General features: G+C 48.9%; 1 protein-coding gene and 1 long non-coding RNA gene across 4 annotated transcripts in view; one reads left to right on the top strand and one right to left on the bottom strand.

Annotated features, from left to right (window-relative positions):
• Positions 1-15016, bottom strand: part of LOC143808103 (nuclear cap-binding protein subunit 2) — a 39221-nt gene that overhangs the window by 16182 nt on the left and 8023 nt on the right. Inside the window, exon 2 of one of the 3 annotated variants that reach the window (XM_077290404.1) lies at positions 589-684. The exons of 1 other annotated variant lie outside the window; for it this stretch is intronic. In XM_077290404.1, coding sequence (XP_077146519.1) covers positions 589-684 — 96 coding nt within the window. Of the gene's footprint in view, positions 1-535; positions 685-15016 lie in introns of those variants that run through there. One more of the 3 variants, XM_077290405.1, reaches the window with a different exon arrangement.
• LOC143808104 (uncharacterized) lies at positions 2240-12337 on the top strand. Its single transcript, XR_013221881.1, has 2 exons — positions 2240-2709; positions 12103-12337. It is a non-coding gene; the product is annotated as an uncharacterized LOC143808104 (long non-coding RNA).

Raw genomic sequence — 15016 nt, 5'->3', positions numbered from 1 at the left:
GTGCACAGCAGCCTCCCGCTGCCCAGGGGGCGCGCGTCTGCCTGACAGCTTTCTGGGGGCGCGCACCTGCCTGACTGCCAGCTCTCTGGGGGCGCGCACCTACCTGCCTGACAGCTCTCTGGGGGGCGCACACCTACCTGCCTGACAGCTCTCTGGGGGCGCACACCTACCTGCCTGACAGCTCTCTGGGGGCGCACACCTACCTGCCTGCCAGCTCTCTGGGGGAGCGCACCTACCTGCCTGCCAGCTCTCTGGGGGAGCGCGCCTGCCTGCCAGCTCTCTGGGGGCGCACGCCTGCCTGCCAGCTCTCTGGGGGCGCACGCCTGCCTGCCAGCTCTCCGGGGGCGCGCGCCTGCCTGCCAGCTTTCTGGGGGCGCGCACCTACCTGCCTGCCAGCTCTCTGGGGGGCGCGCGCACCTACCTGCCTGCCAGCTCTCCGGGGGCGCACTACACTAGCACACAAGGGCCAGCACCAGGCCTCCAGCCTCACTGTACTCGGGCTTCCACACCCCCCGACCTGTCCCCTCACACATGCCTGCGCCGAGCACTGGGGAAAGGCTCCACTGCAGGCCACCAGGAGACAATCACCCTGAAGTGCTGGTCCCGGTACAAGCTCAGCTCCACGTACGAATCGCTCTTCAGGGCGCTGAACATTGCGGCTCCCAGCGCCTCCTCCACCAACAGGGTAGAGGCTAAATCCAAGTCGGCTAAAGGACCTCTGCCCATGTGACCGGAAGGGGCGGTGCCTCTTCCTCCATAGAACAGACAGAGCAGACACGAGGAAGCTGTGGATGTCATGGCGGGATTTCGTGCAGGATTTGGATTTGGAGTGTTTTGTGCAGGATTTGCCTCTTCCTCCATAGAGCAGAGCAGACAGGAGGAGGCTGTGGATGTCATGGCTGGATTTCGAGGATTTTTGTGCAAGATTTGGGGTATTATAGGGGTCATTCTCCAAAGTCATAGATCAGGTAAGTGGGAGTCTGCCTGGGGAGAATGGGGTGGTGTTGCTTGCATGGGGCTGCTGGGGAGAATGGGGTGGTGTTGCTTGCATGGGGCTGCCTGGGGAGAATGGGGTGGTGATGCTTGCATGGGGCTGCCTGGGGAGAATGGGGTGATGTTGCTTGCATGGGGCTGCCTGGGGAGAATGGGGTGATGCTTGCATGGGGCTGCCTGGGGAGAATGGGGTGGTGATGCTTGCATGGGGCTGCCTGGGGAGAATGGGGTGGTGATGCTTGCATGGGGCTGCCTGGGGAGAATGGGGTGGTGTTGCTTGCATGGGGCTGCCTGGAGAGAATGGGGTGATGTTGCTTGCATGGGGCTGCCTGGGGAGAATGGGGTGATGTTGCTTGCATGGGGCTGCCTGGGGAGAATGGGGTGATGTTGCTTGCATGGGGCTGCCTGGGGAGAATGGGGTGATGTTGCTTGCATGGGGCTGCCTGGGGAGAATGGGGTGATGTTGCTTGCATGGGGCTGCCTGGGGAGAATGGGGTGATGTTGCTTGCATGGGGCTGCCTGGGGAGAATGGGGTGATGTTGCTTGCATGGGGCTGCCTGGGGAGAATGGGGTGATGTTGCTTGCATGGGGCTGCCTGGGGAGAATGGGGTGATGTTGCTTGCATGGGGCTGCCTGGGGAGAATGGGGTGATGTTGCTTGCATGGGGCTGCCTGGGGAGAATGGGGTGGTGATGCTTGCATGGGGCTGCCTGGGGAGAATGGGGTGATGTTGCTTCCATGGGGCTGCCTGGGGAGAATGGGGTGTTGCTTGCATTGGGCAGCTGGGGAGAATGGGGTGGTGTTGCTTGCATTGGGCAGCTGGGGAGAATGGGGTGGTGATGCTTGCATGGGGCTGCTGGGGAGAATGGGGTGGTGATGCTTGCATGGGGCTGCCTGGGGAGAATGGGGGGGTGTTGCTTGCATGGGGCTGCCTGGGGAGAATGGGGGGGTGTTGCTTGCATGGGGCTGCCTGGGGAGAATGGGGGGTGTTGCTTGCATGGGGCTGCCTGGGGAGAATGGGGGGTGTTGCTTGCATGGGGCTGCCTGGGGAGAATGGGGTGATGTTGCTTGCATGGGGCTGCTTGGGGAGAATGGGGTGATGTTGCTTGCATGGGGCTGCTTGGGGAGAATGGGGTGATGCTTGCATGGGGCTGCCTGGGGAGAATGGGGCTGATGTTACTCGCATGGGTCTGTGTGGTGTGCAGGTCAGTGTGTGTGATGTCACTTGCGGTGAAAGTATAGTGCTACGTGTGTGGGGGCGAACAGGGGAGGGGATGAATGATGATGGAGATCTGAGGGATTGATATTACTTAGCATGAGAATCTCTGCCTGGTGGTGAGGGGTCGGTCCTGTTTTTTTTTTTTTTTTTTTTTTTTATATACATAAAATGTGTTCTCATTAATATTATTGGGGACACATGCTGTCAGGTTGATGACTGAGCTATGACCTCTGGGAGCGAAGCAGCTTTACAACAATGTCTCCAGATCCCTGACTTTATTCTCCCCTCGCACTCTGTGCTGGTCAGTATTAGCCCGGTGGCCACTGGTGTCAGCCACTACTTGTATCCAGTTTTCTGCATGATTTTTTTTCTGTTTTATTCTAGGTATTGTGACTTTTCCCCATCCTGTGCCCCCCAGAGCAGTGACCTCCCTGCAGATGTCATTTCATCACTGGACTTCTTTTCACCAAGTGGAATGGCGGTGCCCCCACAATCCATGTGAGGACCCAAAGGGATGACACTGTGGGCGTCTGATAATGTCAGATTGATGAGTATAATTACTAAATTTGTCTCCCTCCCCCGCCCCGGCTCCGTCTCCCCCGCCCCGGCTCCGTCTCCCCCGCCCCGGCTCCGTCTCCCCCGCCCCGTCTCCGTCTCCCCCGCCCCGTCTCCGTCTCCCCCGCCCCGTCTCCGTCTCCCCCGCCCCGTCTCCGTCTCCCCCGCCCCGTCTCCGTCTCCCCCGCCCCGTCTCCGTCTCCCCCGCCCCGTCTCCGTCTCCCCCGCCCCGGCTCCGTCTCCCCCGCCCCGGCTCCGTCTCCCCCGCCCCGGCTCCGTCTCCCCCGCCCCGGCTCCGTCTCCCCCGCCCCGGCTCCGTCTCCCCCGCCCCGGCTCCGTCTCCCCCGCCCCGGCTCCGTCTCCCCCGCCCCGGCTCCGTCTCCCCCGCCCCGGCTCCGTCTCCCCCGCCCCGGCTCCGTCTCCCCCGCCCCGGCTCCGTCTCCCCCGCCCCGGCTCCGTCTCCCCCGCCCCGGCTCCGTCTCCCCCGCCCCGGCTCCGTCTCCCCCGCCCCGGCTCCGTCTCCCCCGCCCCGGCTCCGTCTCCCCCGCCCCGGCTCCGTCTCCCCCGCCCCGGCTCCGTCTCCCCCGCCCCGGCTCCGTCTGTTAAAGGGAACCTGTCACCCCCAAAATCGATGGTAAGCTAAGCCCACCAGCGTCAGGGGCTTATCCTACAGCATTCTGTAATGCTGTAGTTAAGCCTCCAATGTATCTTAAAAGATGAGAAAAAGAGGTTATATTATACTCACGCTGGCGGTCCGATCCAAGTCGCGGTCCGATCCAAGTCGCGGTCCGGTCCTGGGCCTCCCATCTTAATAGGATGACTTCCTCTTCTTGTCTTCACGCTGTGGTGCGCAGGCGCCGGGAAAGGTCAGAGGGGCCTGCACACTGCAGTACTTTGTGCTGGAGCCGCAGCGTGAAGACACGAAGAGGACCAAAACAAAAGTCAAGGGTGCTCACTATACTTAGGCAGGGGTGCTCTGGAGAAAAAGAGTCCAATATACAGGTCCTTCTCAAAAAATTAGCATATAGTGTTAAATTTCATTATTTACCATAATGTAATGATTACAATTAAACTTTCATATATTATAGATTCATTATCCACCAACTGAAATTTGTCAGGTCTTTTATTGTTTTAATACTGATGATTTTGGCCTACAACTCCTGATAACCCAAAAAACCTGTCTCAATAAATTAGCATATCAAGAAAAGGTTCTCTAAACGACCTATTACCCTAATCTTCTGAATCAACTAATTAACTCTAAACACATGCAAAAGATACCTGAGGCTTTTATAAACTCCCTGCCTGGTTCATTACTCAAAACCCCCATCATGGGTAAGACTAGCGACCTGACAGATGTCAAGAAGGCCATCATTGACACCCTCAAGCAAGAGGGTAAGACCCAGAAAGAAATTTCTCAACAAATAGGCTGTTCCCAGAGTGCTGTATCAAGGCACCTCAATGGTAAGTCTGTTGAAAGGAAACAATGTGGCAGAAAACGCTGTACAACGAGAAGAGGTGACCGGACCCTGAGGAAGATTGTGGAGAAGGACCGATTCCAGACCTTGGGGAACCTGAGGAAGCAGTGGACTGAGTCTGGTGTGGAAACATCCAGAGCCACCGTGCACAGGCGTGTGCAGGAAATGGGCTACAGGTGCCGCATTCCCCAGGTAAAGCCACTTTTGAACCATAAACAGCGGCAGAAGCGCCTGACCTGGGCTACAGAGAAGCAGCACTGGACTGTTACTAAGTGGTCCCAAGTACTTTTTTCTGATGAAAGCAAATTTTGCATGTCATTCGTAAATCAAGGTGCCAGAGTCTGGAGGAAGACTGGGGAGAAGGAAATGCCAAAATGCCTGAAGTCCAGTGTCAAGTACCCACAGTCAGTGATGGTGTGGGGTGCCATGTCAGCTGCTGGTGTTGGTCCACTGTGTTTCATCAAGGGCAGGGTCAATGCAGCTAGCTATCAGGAGATTTTGGAGCACTTCATGCTTCCATCGGCTGAAATGCTTTATGGAGATGAAGATTTCATTTTTCAGCACGACCTGGCACCTGCTCACAGTGCCAAAACCACTGGTAAATGGTTTACTGACCATGGTATTACTGTGCTCAATTGGCCTGCCAACTCTCCTGACCTGAACCCCATAGAGAATCTGTGGGATATTGTGAAGAGAAAGTTGAGAGACGCAAGACCCAACACTCTGGATGAGCTTAAGGCCGCTATTGAAGCATCCTGGGCCTCCATAACATCTCAGCAGTGTCACAGGCTGATTGCCTCCATGCCACGCCGCATTGAAGCAGTCATTTCTGCCAAAGGATTCCCGACCAAGTATTGAGTGCATAACTGAACATTATTATTTGATGTTTTTTTTGTTTGTTATTAAAAAACACTTTTATTTGATTGGCCGGTTGAAATATGCTAATTTATTGAGACAGGTTTTTTGGGTTATCAGGAGTTGTAGGCCAAAATCATCAGTATTAAAACAATAAAAGACCTGACAAATTTCAGTTGGTGGATAATGAATCTATAATATATGAAAGTTTAATTGTAATCATTACATTATGGTAAATAATGAAATTTAACACTATATGCTAATTTTTTGAGAAGGACCTGTATTATAGATAACTCCGGCACACCATAAATCTTCAGCAGTAAATGTATATTTATTATCTCAATTCAGTAGACAGCGGGATGCCATACAGAAAAGAAAAACGATCACAATTGTGGGTATCCCCAACGTTTCGGCATCAAATAGCCTTTCTCAAGGGGTATCAGTTTATTTGTGATGCGACCAACAAGGTGAAAGGCTCCCGCTTAATCTTTTCAACGTCCGGAACAAGGCTCCAAGTAAGGACAAAATGCTGCGGTCAGGTTTTGTCCTTGTCATTTTGTCCTTACTTGGAGCCTTGTTCCGGACGTTGAAAAGATTAAGCGGGAGCCTTTCACCTTGTTGGTCGCATCACAAATAAACTGATACCCCTTGAGAAAGGCTATTTGATGCCGAAACGTTGGGGATACCCACAATTGTGATCGTTTTTATTTCTGTATGGCATCCCGCTGTCTACTGAATTGAGACACGAAGAGGACGTCATCTGATGAAGATAGGAGGCTCCGGACTGCGATGCCCATCGGACAGGACTGGGACTGTCCCTGGGTGAGTATAATATAACCTCTTTCTCATTTTTTAGGATACATCGGGGGCTTATCTACAGCATTACAGAATGCATTACAGAATGCTGTAGATAAGCCCCTGATGCTGGTGGGCTTAGCTCGCCCTCGATTTTGGGGGTGACAGGTTGCCTTTAAGCACCACAATACAATTTTTGCAGCTAAAGCACAGTGGACTTTGGTAAAAAAATGTGTTTTTCTTTTGTTATTAATCTGTCTTTAATGTTTAATTCATTGTTTTGATTTCTAAAACTCTTTATTATTGATTTGTATGTATGCATACTTATATATTTCTCTTTTTTATTTCTAACTATTCATCTTGTAATAAACTTGTTTGACAGCTATGAGTTGAAATTTCATTTCCTTGCGGATTTACGTTCTATGGGATAATGGGGAAGAGACAAAAGGTCGGGGGTGCAGTAGCTCTGGTGGTGGTGAGGCGGCAGAATGGTTATTGCAGGCTGTAGGCTTTCCTGAAGAGATGAGTTTTCAGGTTCCATCTGAGGGATCCAAGGGTGGCGGATAATCGGACGTGTTGAGGCGTGGAATTCGAGAGGATGAAGGATATTGGGGAGAAATCTTGGAGGCGGTTGTGTGAGGAATAAGTGTGGAGGAGAGTAGGAGGTCTTGGGAGGATCGGAGATTACGTGAGGGAAGATAGTGGGAGATTAGTTCAGAGATATAGGGAGGGGACAGGTTGTGGATGGCTTTGTAGATCAGTGTTAGTAGTTTGAACTGGATTCGTTGTGGAATTGGGAGCCAGTGGAGGGATTTGCAGAGGGGAGAAACAGGAGTAGCGAGGAGAGAGGTGGATTAGCCGGGCAGCAGAGTTGAGGACAGACTGGAGTGGTGCAAGAGAGTTAGCGGGGAGGCCACAGAGGAGGATGTTGCAGTAGTCGAGGCGAGAGATGATGAGGGCATGCACAAGCATTTTAGTAGATTAAGGGCAGAGGAAGGGACGGATTATGGCAATATGTTTGAGTTGGAGGCGACAGGAGGTGGCAAGAGTTTGGACGTGCGGTTTGATGGACAGGGCAGAGTCGAGAGTTACCGCGAGGCAGCGTATTTCAGGTGTGGGAGAGAGCGTGATGCCGCTTACCATAATAGATAGATCAGGTAGGGGGGATACGCGAGATGGAGGAAAGATGAGTTCGGTATTGTCTACATTGAGTTTTAGGAAGCGAGAGGTGAAGAAGGAGGATATGGCTGCTAGACACTTCGGGATTCTGGACAGCAGAGAGGTGACATCTGGGCCAGAGAGGTAGATCTGAGTGTCATCAGCATACAGGTGATACTGGAAGCCATGGGACTTTATGAGTTATCCTAGGCCAAGGGTATAGATGGAAAAAAGTAGGGGCCCCAGGCCAGAGCCTTGAGGGACTCCAACAGAGAGAGGGCGGAATGAGCCAATACAGTCTGCTGTGCCTGCGCAACGACCGCAGAGTTGCCCAGATCTTCCTTACTGATTACTGGGTGGCCACCCTGCTGGATCCCTGCTGCAAAGACAAAGTACCATTATTTGTTCCGTCACTGGAGCGGGATGCCAAAATGTGTGAATACAAGCACATGCTGGTAGAGGCACTACTGACGGCATTCCCACCTGAAAGAAGAAACACAACGCAGAGGAGGAGGAAGTCGCCAACGCAGCTGTGGCACCACCTCAGAAGGGAGGGTTAACATGACTAAAATGTGAAAAAAATTCATCAGCATGACACAGCATGCATCCAGCACCACCATCTGATACGGTCTATACAACCAGGTGCCAGTGTTATAACAACATGGTGGAAGAGTACATGTCTATGTCCACACGTCTGCATATACTAAGTTGGGTCTGCCCATTTAACTTCTTGGTTTCCAAACTGGACACATGGCCTAGGCTTGGAAGTGCCGGCATGCCCCGTGGCAAGTGTAATGTTGGAACATTTGTTTATCAGAGCAGGGGATATCACACATAGGCGCATCCACCTGTCCAAAGCCAACGTGGCCACTCTCGCCTTCATTAAAAGAAACCAGGAGTGGAGTCCACAGGACTTGTCTTTGCCTTTGGCAAACCAGACAAAGGTACCATCTGCACCCAGACATTGTTATATTTTATTTGCCATTTGTTTTATTTTGGGGCCTTACCAAAAAGGAAGAGAAATAAAATCCACCAAAATAATGGCCTGCCTCTTCCACCTACACTGCAATGTCCACCTACATCTCCTCCTCCACTAGGACATCCGACTACTGTATCTACATTGTTCTTTTTTATTTTATACTATGTTCTTTTAAATGCTGTCCCTAAAAAAAAAAAAAAATCCTCCAAAAAACTGTTGGATACCTCATCCCCTGCCTCTTCCACCTTCATCGCCACATTCGCCTCAAGCTCATCCACCTACTACACCTCCTCCTACATTTGGACCTATGCCTCTTTTTTCAAGATTATTATTACTTTTTATTCTCTGTTATTTTAAGTGATCTTACTATCCACATTTGTTTTCAGGGCTATTGTCCTGCTTACCCCCTTTTTGTTCTATTTTTCACCTTTACCGCTTACTACCCCCATTTTACCACGCGAAAGTACGAGACCACATTAACTGTGAGCTGGTCTCATTATGCTGGGAAGGGCCCAATAAAGATTTAACTTTTCAGCTTATTAATCAGTGAACAGCTGTCTGCTTTTTCTTTGCTGGTTATTAAAAAATGGGTGGACTCATCCAAAAAATTAATTGGGGCCCCCTCTATTTTTAATAACCAGCTACGGCAAAACAGACAGCTAAGGGCTGATATTAAAAAGCTGTGAAGGTCCATGGATATTGGCCCCTACCAACACTAATGAGACTAGTCCTCAGCCGCACGAGAAATGGAGCATCTATTAGGGTATATTTCCACTGTCAGGATGGCCGGCGGTATCGCCGCAGCGGCGAATCCCCGCCCCCTTTCTGCGACGCGATCATGCCGGATGTGTTAACTCTTCACATCCGGGATGATCGCTCGCTCCCATAGGGCCCTGTGATATGCCTTGCGGGGACGCTGCGTCCCTGCAAGGTGTACAGACATGCTGCGATCTGAAAAGACGCGCAGCATGTCCGGAGTCGCAGGGCCGCCGCGTGCGGGTTTCCACGCATAGTGGAGACGGGATTTCATAAAATCCCCTCCACTATGCTGGAACATCTGGACGCTGCTTGTTTGACGCTGCAGCTCTGCGCAGTGTCAAACAAGCAGCGTTTCCTGACCGTGGAAACATACCCTAAGAAGCGCTAATTCTTGAGCATCGACTCAGCTCTTCCTGATTGCATGTGTGCAGTGGCAACTGGGGTAATATATACAGCTCTGGCCAAAATTAAGAAACCACCACATCAAAACCCTGCCATGGGCAGCCCATTCTCCAGACCTGAACCCCACTGGAAACCTCTGGAATGTAATCAAGAGGATGATGGATAGTCACAAGCCATCAAACAAAGAACTGCTTACATTTTTGCGCCAGAAGCAGTGTGAAACACTGCTGGAAAGCATGCCAAGATGCATGAAAGCTGTGATTAAAAATTATGGTTAGTACACAAAATATTAATTTCTGAATAGTGATGGGGTCGAGCAAATTGGAATACTCGGGTACTCAGCCAGAACAGCGAACCCAATATAAGTCTATGGGAGACCCAAGTACTTTTACTACGATCTCCCCCGGGGGTCCTTTTAAGGTCTAAAAATGATGGAAACACTGCTCAAAAGACACAGGAACATCATGGGGATCGCCCCTGAAAAAATTCCTGACTCCTAGTTCACAGCCTTAATAATTTTTTTCCGAGATTCATGCCATTTTTCCTGGTGCCACAAAAAACACATTAAAACGAAACCAAAATGGGTTTTGCTGGCCTCTAAGGCCAAATATTTAACCCCAGGCCGAAAATTTCCTCTCCCTCTTAGGCTGCCGTCACACAAGGAGTATTTGGTCAGTATTTTACATCAGTATTTGTAGCCAAAACCAGGAGTGGGTGATAAATGCAGAAGTGGTGACGTGTTTCTATGATACTTTTCCTCTATTTGTTCCACTCCTGGTTTTGGCTACAAATACTGATGTAAAATACTGACCAAATACTGCTAGTGTGACGGCAGCCTTAGGCTTAGTTCAGACGCAGCGTTTTTGAAGCGTTTTTCAACTTTAACATTGCTTTCAACCACTACAAATGCATTCACTGGGAAATGTCATTGTAACATTTAACTGGCCATGTGGTGTGTGACACATAAGCAGACCCATCTTGTTTCATTTATAAAGGAGGGACTCTTAAAGTCACAGAGCCTATTTTTACTGGCATCAGGCGGCATTAATCTTCTTAAAGGGCCAATATGAAACAGTGGGTCTCCTAAGCTGTTGTAGCCTATGCTGTGAGTGGATGGGCTGCCAAGAATTACGACGCACCACAGTACCCCTGTCATAAGATGTCCAGGGGGGACTCCTGAAAAAGTGTTGCATTGAATTCAAGGCCTGCCCTGCTACCAATTCATATGCACCCCAATAAGCCTTTGAACCCACATAGTGGATGGGCCCATGAAAATCCACTTCACAATATGCATTTTGTACTCCGTACTCCTTTGTTTTACACATTGGCGGCAAGGCCAGCCCTGCTGCATAGTCATATGCACCCCATTAGGCCTTGGAACACACATACTGGATGTGCCCATGAAAATCCACTCGTATTTTTTATGGTATGATGGTTCCCTCTTTGCAGAATTATTTACAGGAAATTTGGCAATTGTGTTTGCCATGTTTTTAACACTAAGGTTCAGATACGGCTTTAAAAAAGTCTAATCCTAGCAATACAAAGCAATTTCATTGCAAACTACAAAAATCAAGGAATATTAAGATTGAATAGTGTGAGTGCGTACATTTTTGTATATGTTACCAATAACATACAAAAGTTAATGATTACATATAAGGATTACATAGATATACTGATTACGTGTATATATGAAGATTAACTTCATACAGTCTACTTAGATCATCACCAAGAGGCTTTTAAATATCATCCGTCTGGAATATCCGAGAAGCAACACCAAGACAGAGAACCCCTTTTAGATTACCTACACTGCATGGGCGTCCCCAATTATGCAGGTATCAGCACACTGTACATGTACAGGTACCCCAGTTTTGGTATCTGTCTTAGTCATGTTTCTCTGGTCTTATATAGTGATTTACACTATGTAGTAACTCTAGTTTCACCCAGACCTTCAAGTGACCAGCTTTCACGGATGTATTAAACTGAGATATCATGGAGTCATGAGACGAGTGGCCATAAACCACTAGAAAATAAAAACCACAAGGATTTAGATCAAACCACCACAGGCAGAGTTTCAGTAAACCTTAATGTTTTACAACGACAAACAGCAAACATAGAGGCTTCAAACTGTTTCTGAAGTGAGAAAACAAACATTTATCAACATGGTGCATTATGAGCATTGTCTGTCACATTTGTAAATGTTTTACAAGACATGCAGCTATGTGATTGTCTGAATGCATTCGGTGTACAGTATTTCAATCTTGTTTACAAATCGCCATTTGTATATTCGCCATTTGTACATTTGAGGCAGCCAAAGTTATCGCTCTCAAGGAGAGAAACTAATATAGTGGACAAAGAAATATTTGTAATAAACTACTGAGCCAAACTAACATCATTGCATTATCAAATTTATATGAAGTGTATTGTGTCCAATTTACGCAACCAGGCAACACAAAAAGGAGCTTTTCCAGTGAGCTCTTTAAGGTACACAAATGTGAAGTGTTTGCTATCAAGGATGTGGTTTCACCAATGGGGGGTACCTTTTTTAAAAATATACTATTGCCATCACAGCCACCCATGCCCAAACTTCACGGGCCTATAACAATACAAAGCATGTTCACCCAGGTCATGTTGTCGGAGATAAGGAAGAGACATTGCAGGAGACAGTTAAGAATTAGGGCCAATGTAGTGGTGTGGGTCTCTGAGACTTGTAATGAAGTGCATGATCTGCCAAACAATTCCCCAAAGGGGGTACTGTCAAGGTGAAAAGATATATCTTCATACACTTTTTGTACTGTTGTATTCTTATACTGTGAAACAATAAGTTTTTCCCATCTGCTAGCTAATATAGATGTAATTGTATTTAAAATGGCTGCCAGTATTCACCTTTGCCCTACTTTTTGTCTCTGAGGAAAGAAGTATCATTTCTTCTTAAATTGAAACTTGAGGAATGTGAAGAAAGGAGGATTCGCCAGGAGACATCAGGACAAATCAGAAAGACTGAATACTAGACATATACTGCTTAAACCCCGCCCAATGCATTCCTTCTCCTAACACACAATATAGTACTGTGTATCCGGAAATAAACGCAGTTGCTGTGATCGTGGCCGATACTGGTAGACGCACGAGCATCAACTGAGATTGAACCAGCTATTTGTCTGACTCATTCTTACCCGGTACCAAATGCTCTGCTCATACTTTAATTTGGGATGACTGGTGAATGAGGGTTATTGTCGTGACGACCCCGACAGTACCTTTTTTAAAAGTACATTAGTGCCATCGCATGCCCCTAGCCCAAATATTAACGGCCTATAACAGTACTGAGCATGTTTACCCTGGTGATCTAGTGGCAGGAACATTTTAGATTGCAGGAGAGCAAGTTAAGAAGTCAGCCCAATGGAATGTCATGCCCAATTCCACAATGTGGGATCTTTTTAAAAAAACTAAGAGTGCCATCACAGCCCCCTTGGCAGGGCCGGACTGGCCATCGGGCAGTTCTGGCAAATGCCAGAAGGGTCGGTGGCAGTAGTGGGCCACTCGAGTGTGCCGCTGTCAGCACACTCCCCCCGTTGTCGGCACACTCCCCCCGTTGTCAGCACACTCCCGGCCCCGCATTCAACTATACCGGCGTCATAGACACCGGTACAGTTGAATGCAATGATGGAGGAGAGAGCGTCTGCTGACGCTCCCTCTCCCATCATTCCCCGCTCTGCCTGCCGCTGACACTGTGGGTGCGCGATGACGTCATATCATCGCGCACCTGCTGTGTGACCGGGCGGGCAGACTGCAGCTGCTGAGACCGGAGCCAGGAGCAGCAGCGCGGGGCAAGAGGAAAGGTGAGTAGACTTTGTTTTTTTATTATTACATATCAATGGGTGATAACTGGATTGTAGGGGGGGGCTGGCTGCATTACATTCTATGGGGCAGTGCTGCATTACATGATTTTATGGGGCTGGGCTGCATTACATGATTCTATGGGGCAGTGCTGCATTACATGATTCTATGGGGCTGGGCTGCATTACATGATTCTATGGGGCAGTGCTGCATTACATGATTCTATGGGGCTGGGCTGCATTAAATTCTATGGGGCAGTGCTGCATTACAGGATTCTATGGGGCTGTGCTGCATTACATTCTATGGGGGCTGTGCTGCATTACATTCTATGGGGACTGAGCTGTAATGCTGGATACAGCTGTAATTATATGTTATATAGTCGTGTTACACTCCCCTCACTTCTTGTAACCTACAATTGTACAAAGATATTATACAGTCACCAGGCGACAAGTGGGCCTGTGTGACTTCAAATGCCAGGGCTGAATTTTAGTCCCAGTCCGGCCCTGCCCCTTGGCCAAAATGCACCGTACAGAGCACGTTCACCCTGGTGATCTATTGGCAGATACAGGACAGATTGCAGGCGACTGTCATGATTCCAATGGCAGGGAATCACCAAAAGGGCAAGCACAAAAATAGGACAAGCTCTAGGGTGATGGAACCTGAGCTGACCGCGATCCTGAACTTAACACAAACACTATCAGCAGCCGGGGAACGTACCTACGGGGACTCTAGACGTCTCGCGCCAGCCGGAGAACTAACTTCCCCTAGAAGATGAAAAGCAGACCTCTCTTGCCTCCTAGAGAAATACCCCAAAGGGATAGCAGCCCCCCACATATAATGACGGTGAATTAAGAGGAAGGCACATGCGCAGGTATGAAAACAGTTTTAGCAAAATGAGGCCCGCTAAAGCTAGATAGCAGAAGGATACAAAAGAGATCTAGGCGGTCAGCGAAAAACCCTTTCTTCAAAAAACCATCCTGAAATTACTGGGACCCATGTGCCAACTCATGGTACATGGGGAGTAATTTCAGCCCACTAGAGCAACCAGCAGCAAAGACTCATATGTATGCAAGCTGGACTAAAAACATGATAAGGCAGAACACAAAAAACAAGAAAATCAGAACTTAGCTTGTCCAGCAGATTATAGGAGCAGGTAGCAGAGGCAAACAGAGACACTCTGATTACATTGATAGCCGGCAAGGGAATGACAGGAAAGCTAGGTTAAATAGGAAACACCCAGCCTATGATGGACAGGTGGAAACCAGAGACCGCAACCCACCAAAGTCACCCAGTACCACTTGTAACCACCAGAGGGAGCCCAAAAAAAGAATCCACAACAGGCGACTGAGTTAAGAAGTAGGCCCAATGTAATGTCATGCCCAATTTCCCAATGTGTTGTCCTTTTTGGACTTAAAAAAATATTGCCAGCACAGCCCCTTTGCCCAAAATTCACTGGCCTATAACAGTACAGAGCACGTTCACCCTGGTGATCTACTGGCAGGTACAGGACAGTTTGCAGGAGACCGAGTTAAGAAGTAGGCCCAATGTAATGTCATGCCCAGTTCCCCAATGTGTTGTCCTTTTTAAAAAAAAATAAAAGAGTGCCATCAGAGCATCCTTGGCCAAAATGCACCGTACAGACCACGTTCACGCTGGTGATATATTGGTTCTGGAGGAGGAGGATTAGGATAAGGAGGAGGATAAGAACAAACAGACCAAATCTGTAAGCGTATACCCATGTTGGGTTGTGAAGAGGTGCATAAGAATACGCCTCCCCAAAAGAGAGAATGTATTTGAGGTTATGTTTTGCTGTTTTCACTTGGTGGTGTACAGAAGTCTTTCCCAATCCAGGCCTTGTTCATTTTTATAAGAGTCAGCCTGTCAGCATTTTCAGTTGACAGGCGGATGCGCTTTTCTGTTATAATTCCACCAGCGGCACTAAAAACCCTCTCTGACAGAACGCTAGCAGCAGGGCAGGCCAGGACCTCCAAGGTGT

This window comes from Ranitomeya variabilis, chromosome 2 (genome assembly GCF_051348905.1).
Source record: "Ranitomeya variabilis isolate aRanVar5 chromosome 2, aRanVar5.hap1, whole genome shotgun sequence".
Classification (NCBI taxonomy): Eukaryota; Metazoa; Chordata; class Amphibia; order Anura; family Dendrobatidae; genus Ranitomeya; species Ranitomeya variabilis.
Note: the sequence above shows the minus strand (reverse complement) of the source record. Positions and strands in the feature narration are given on the sequence as shown.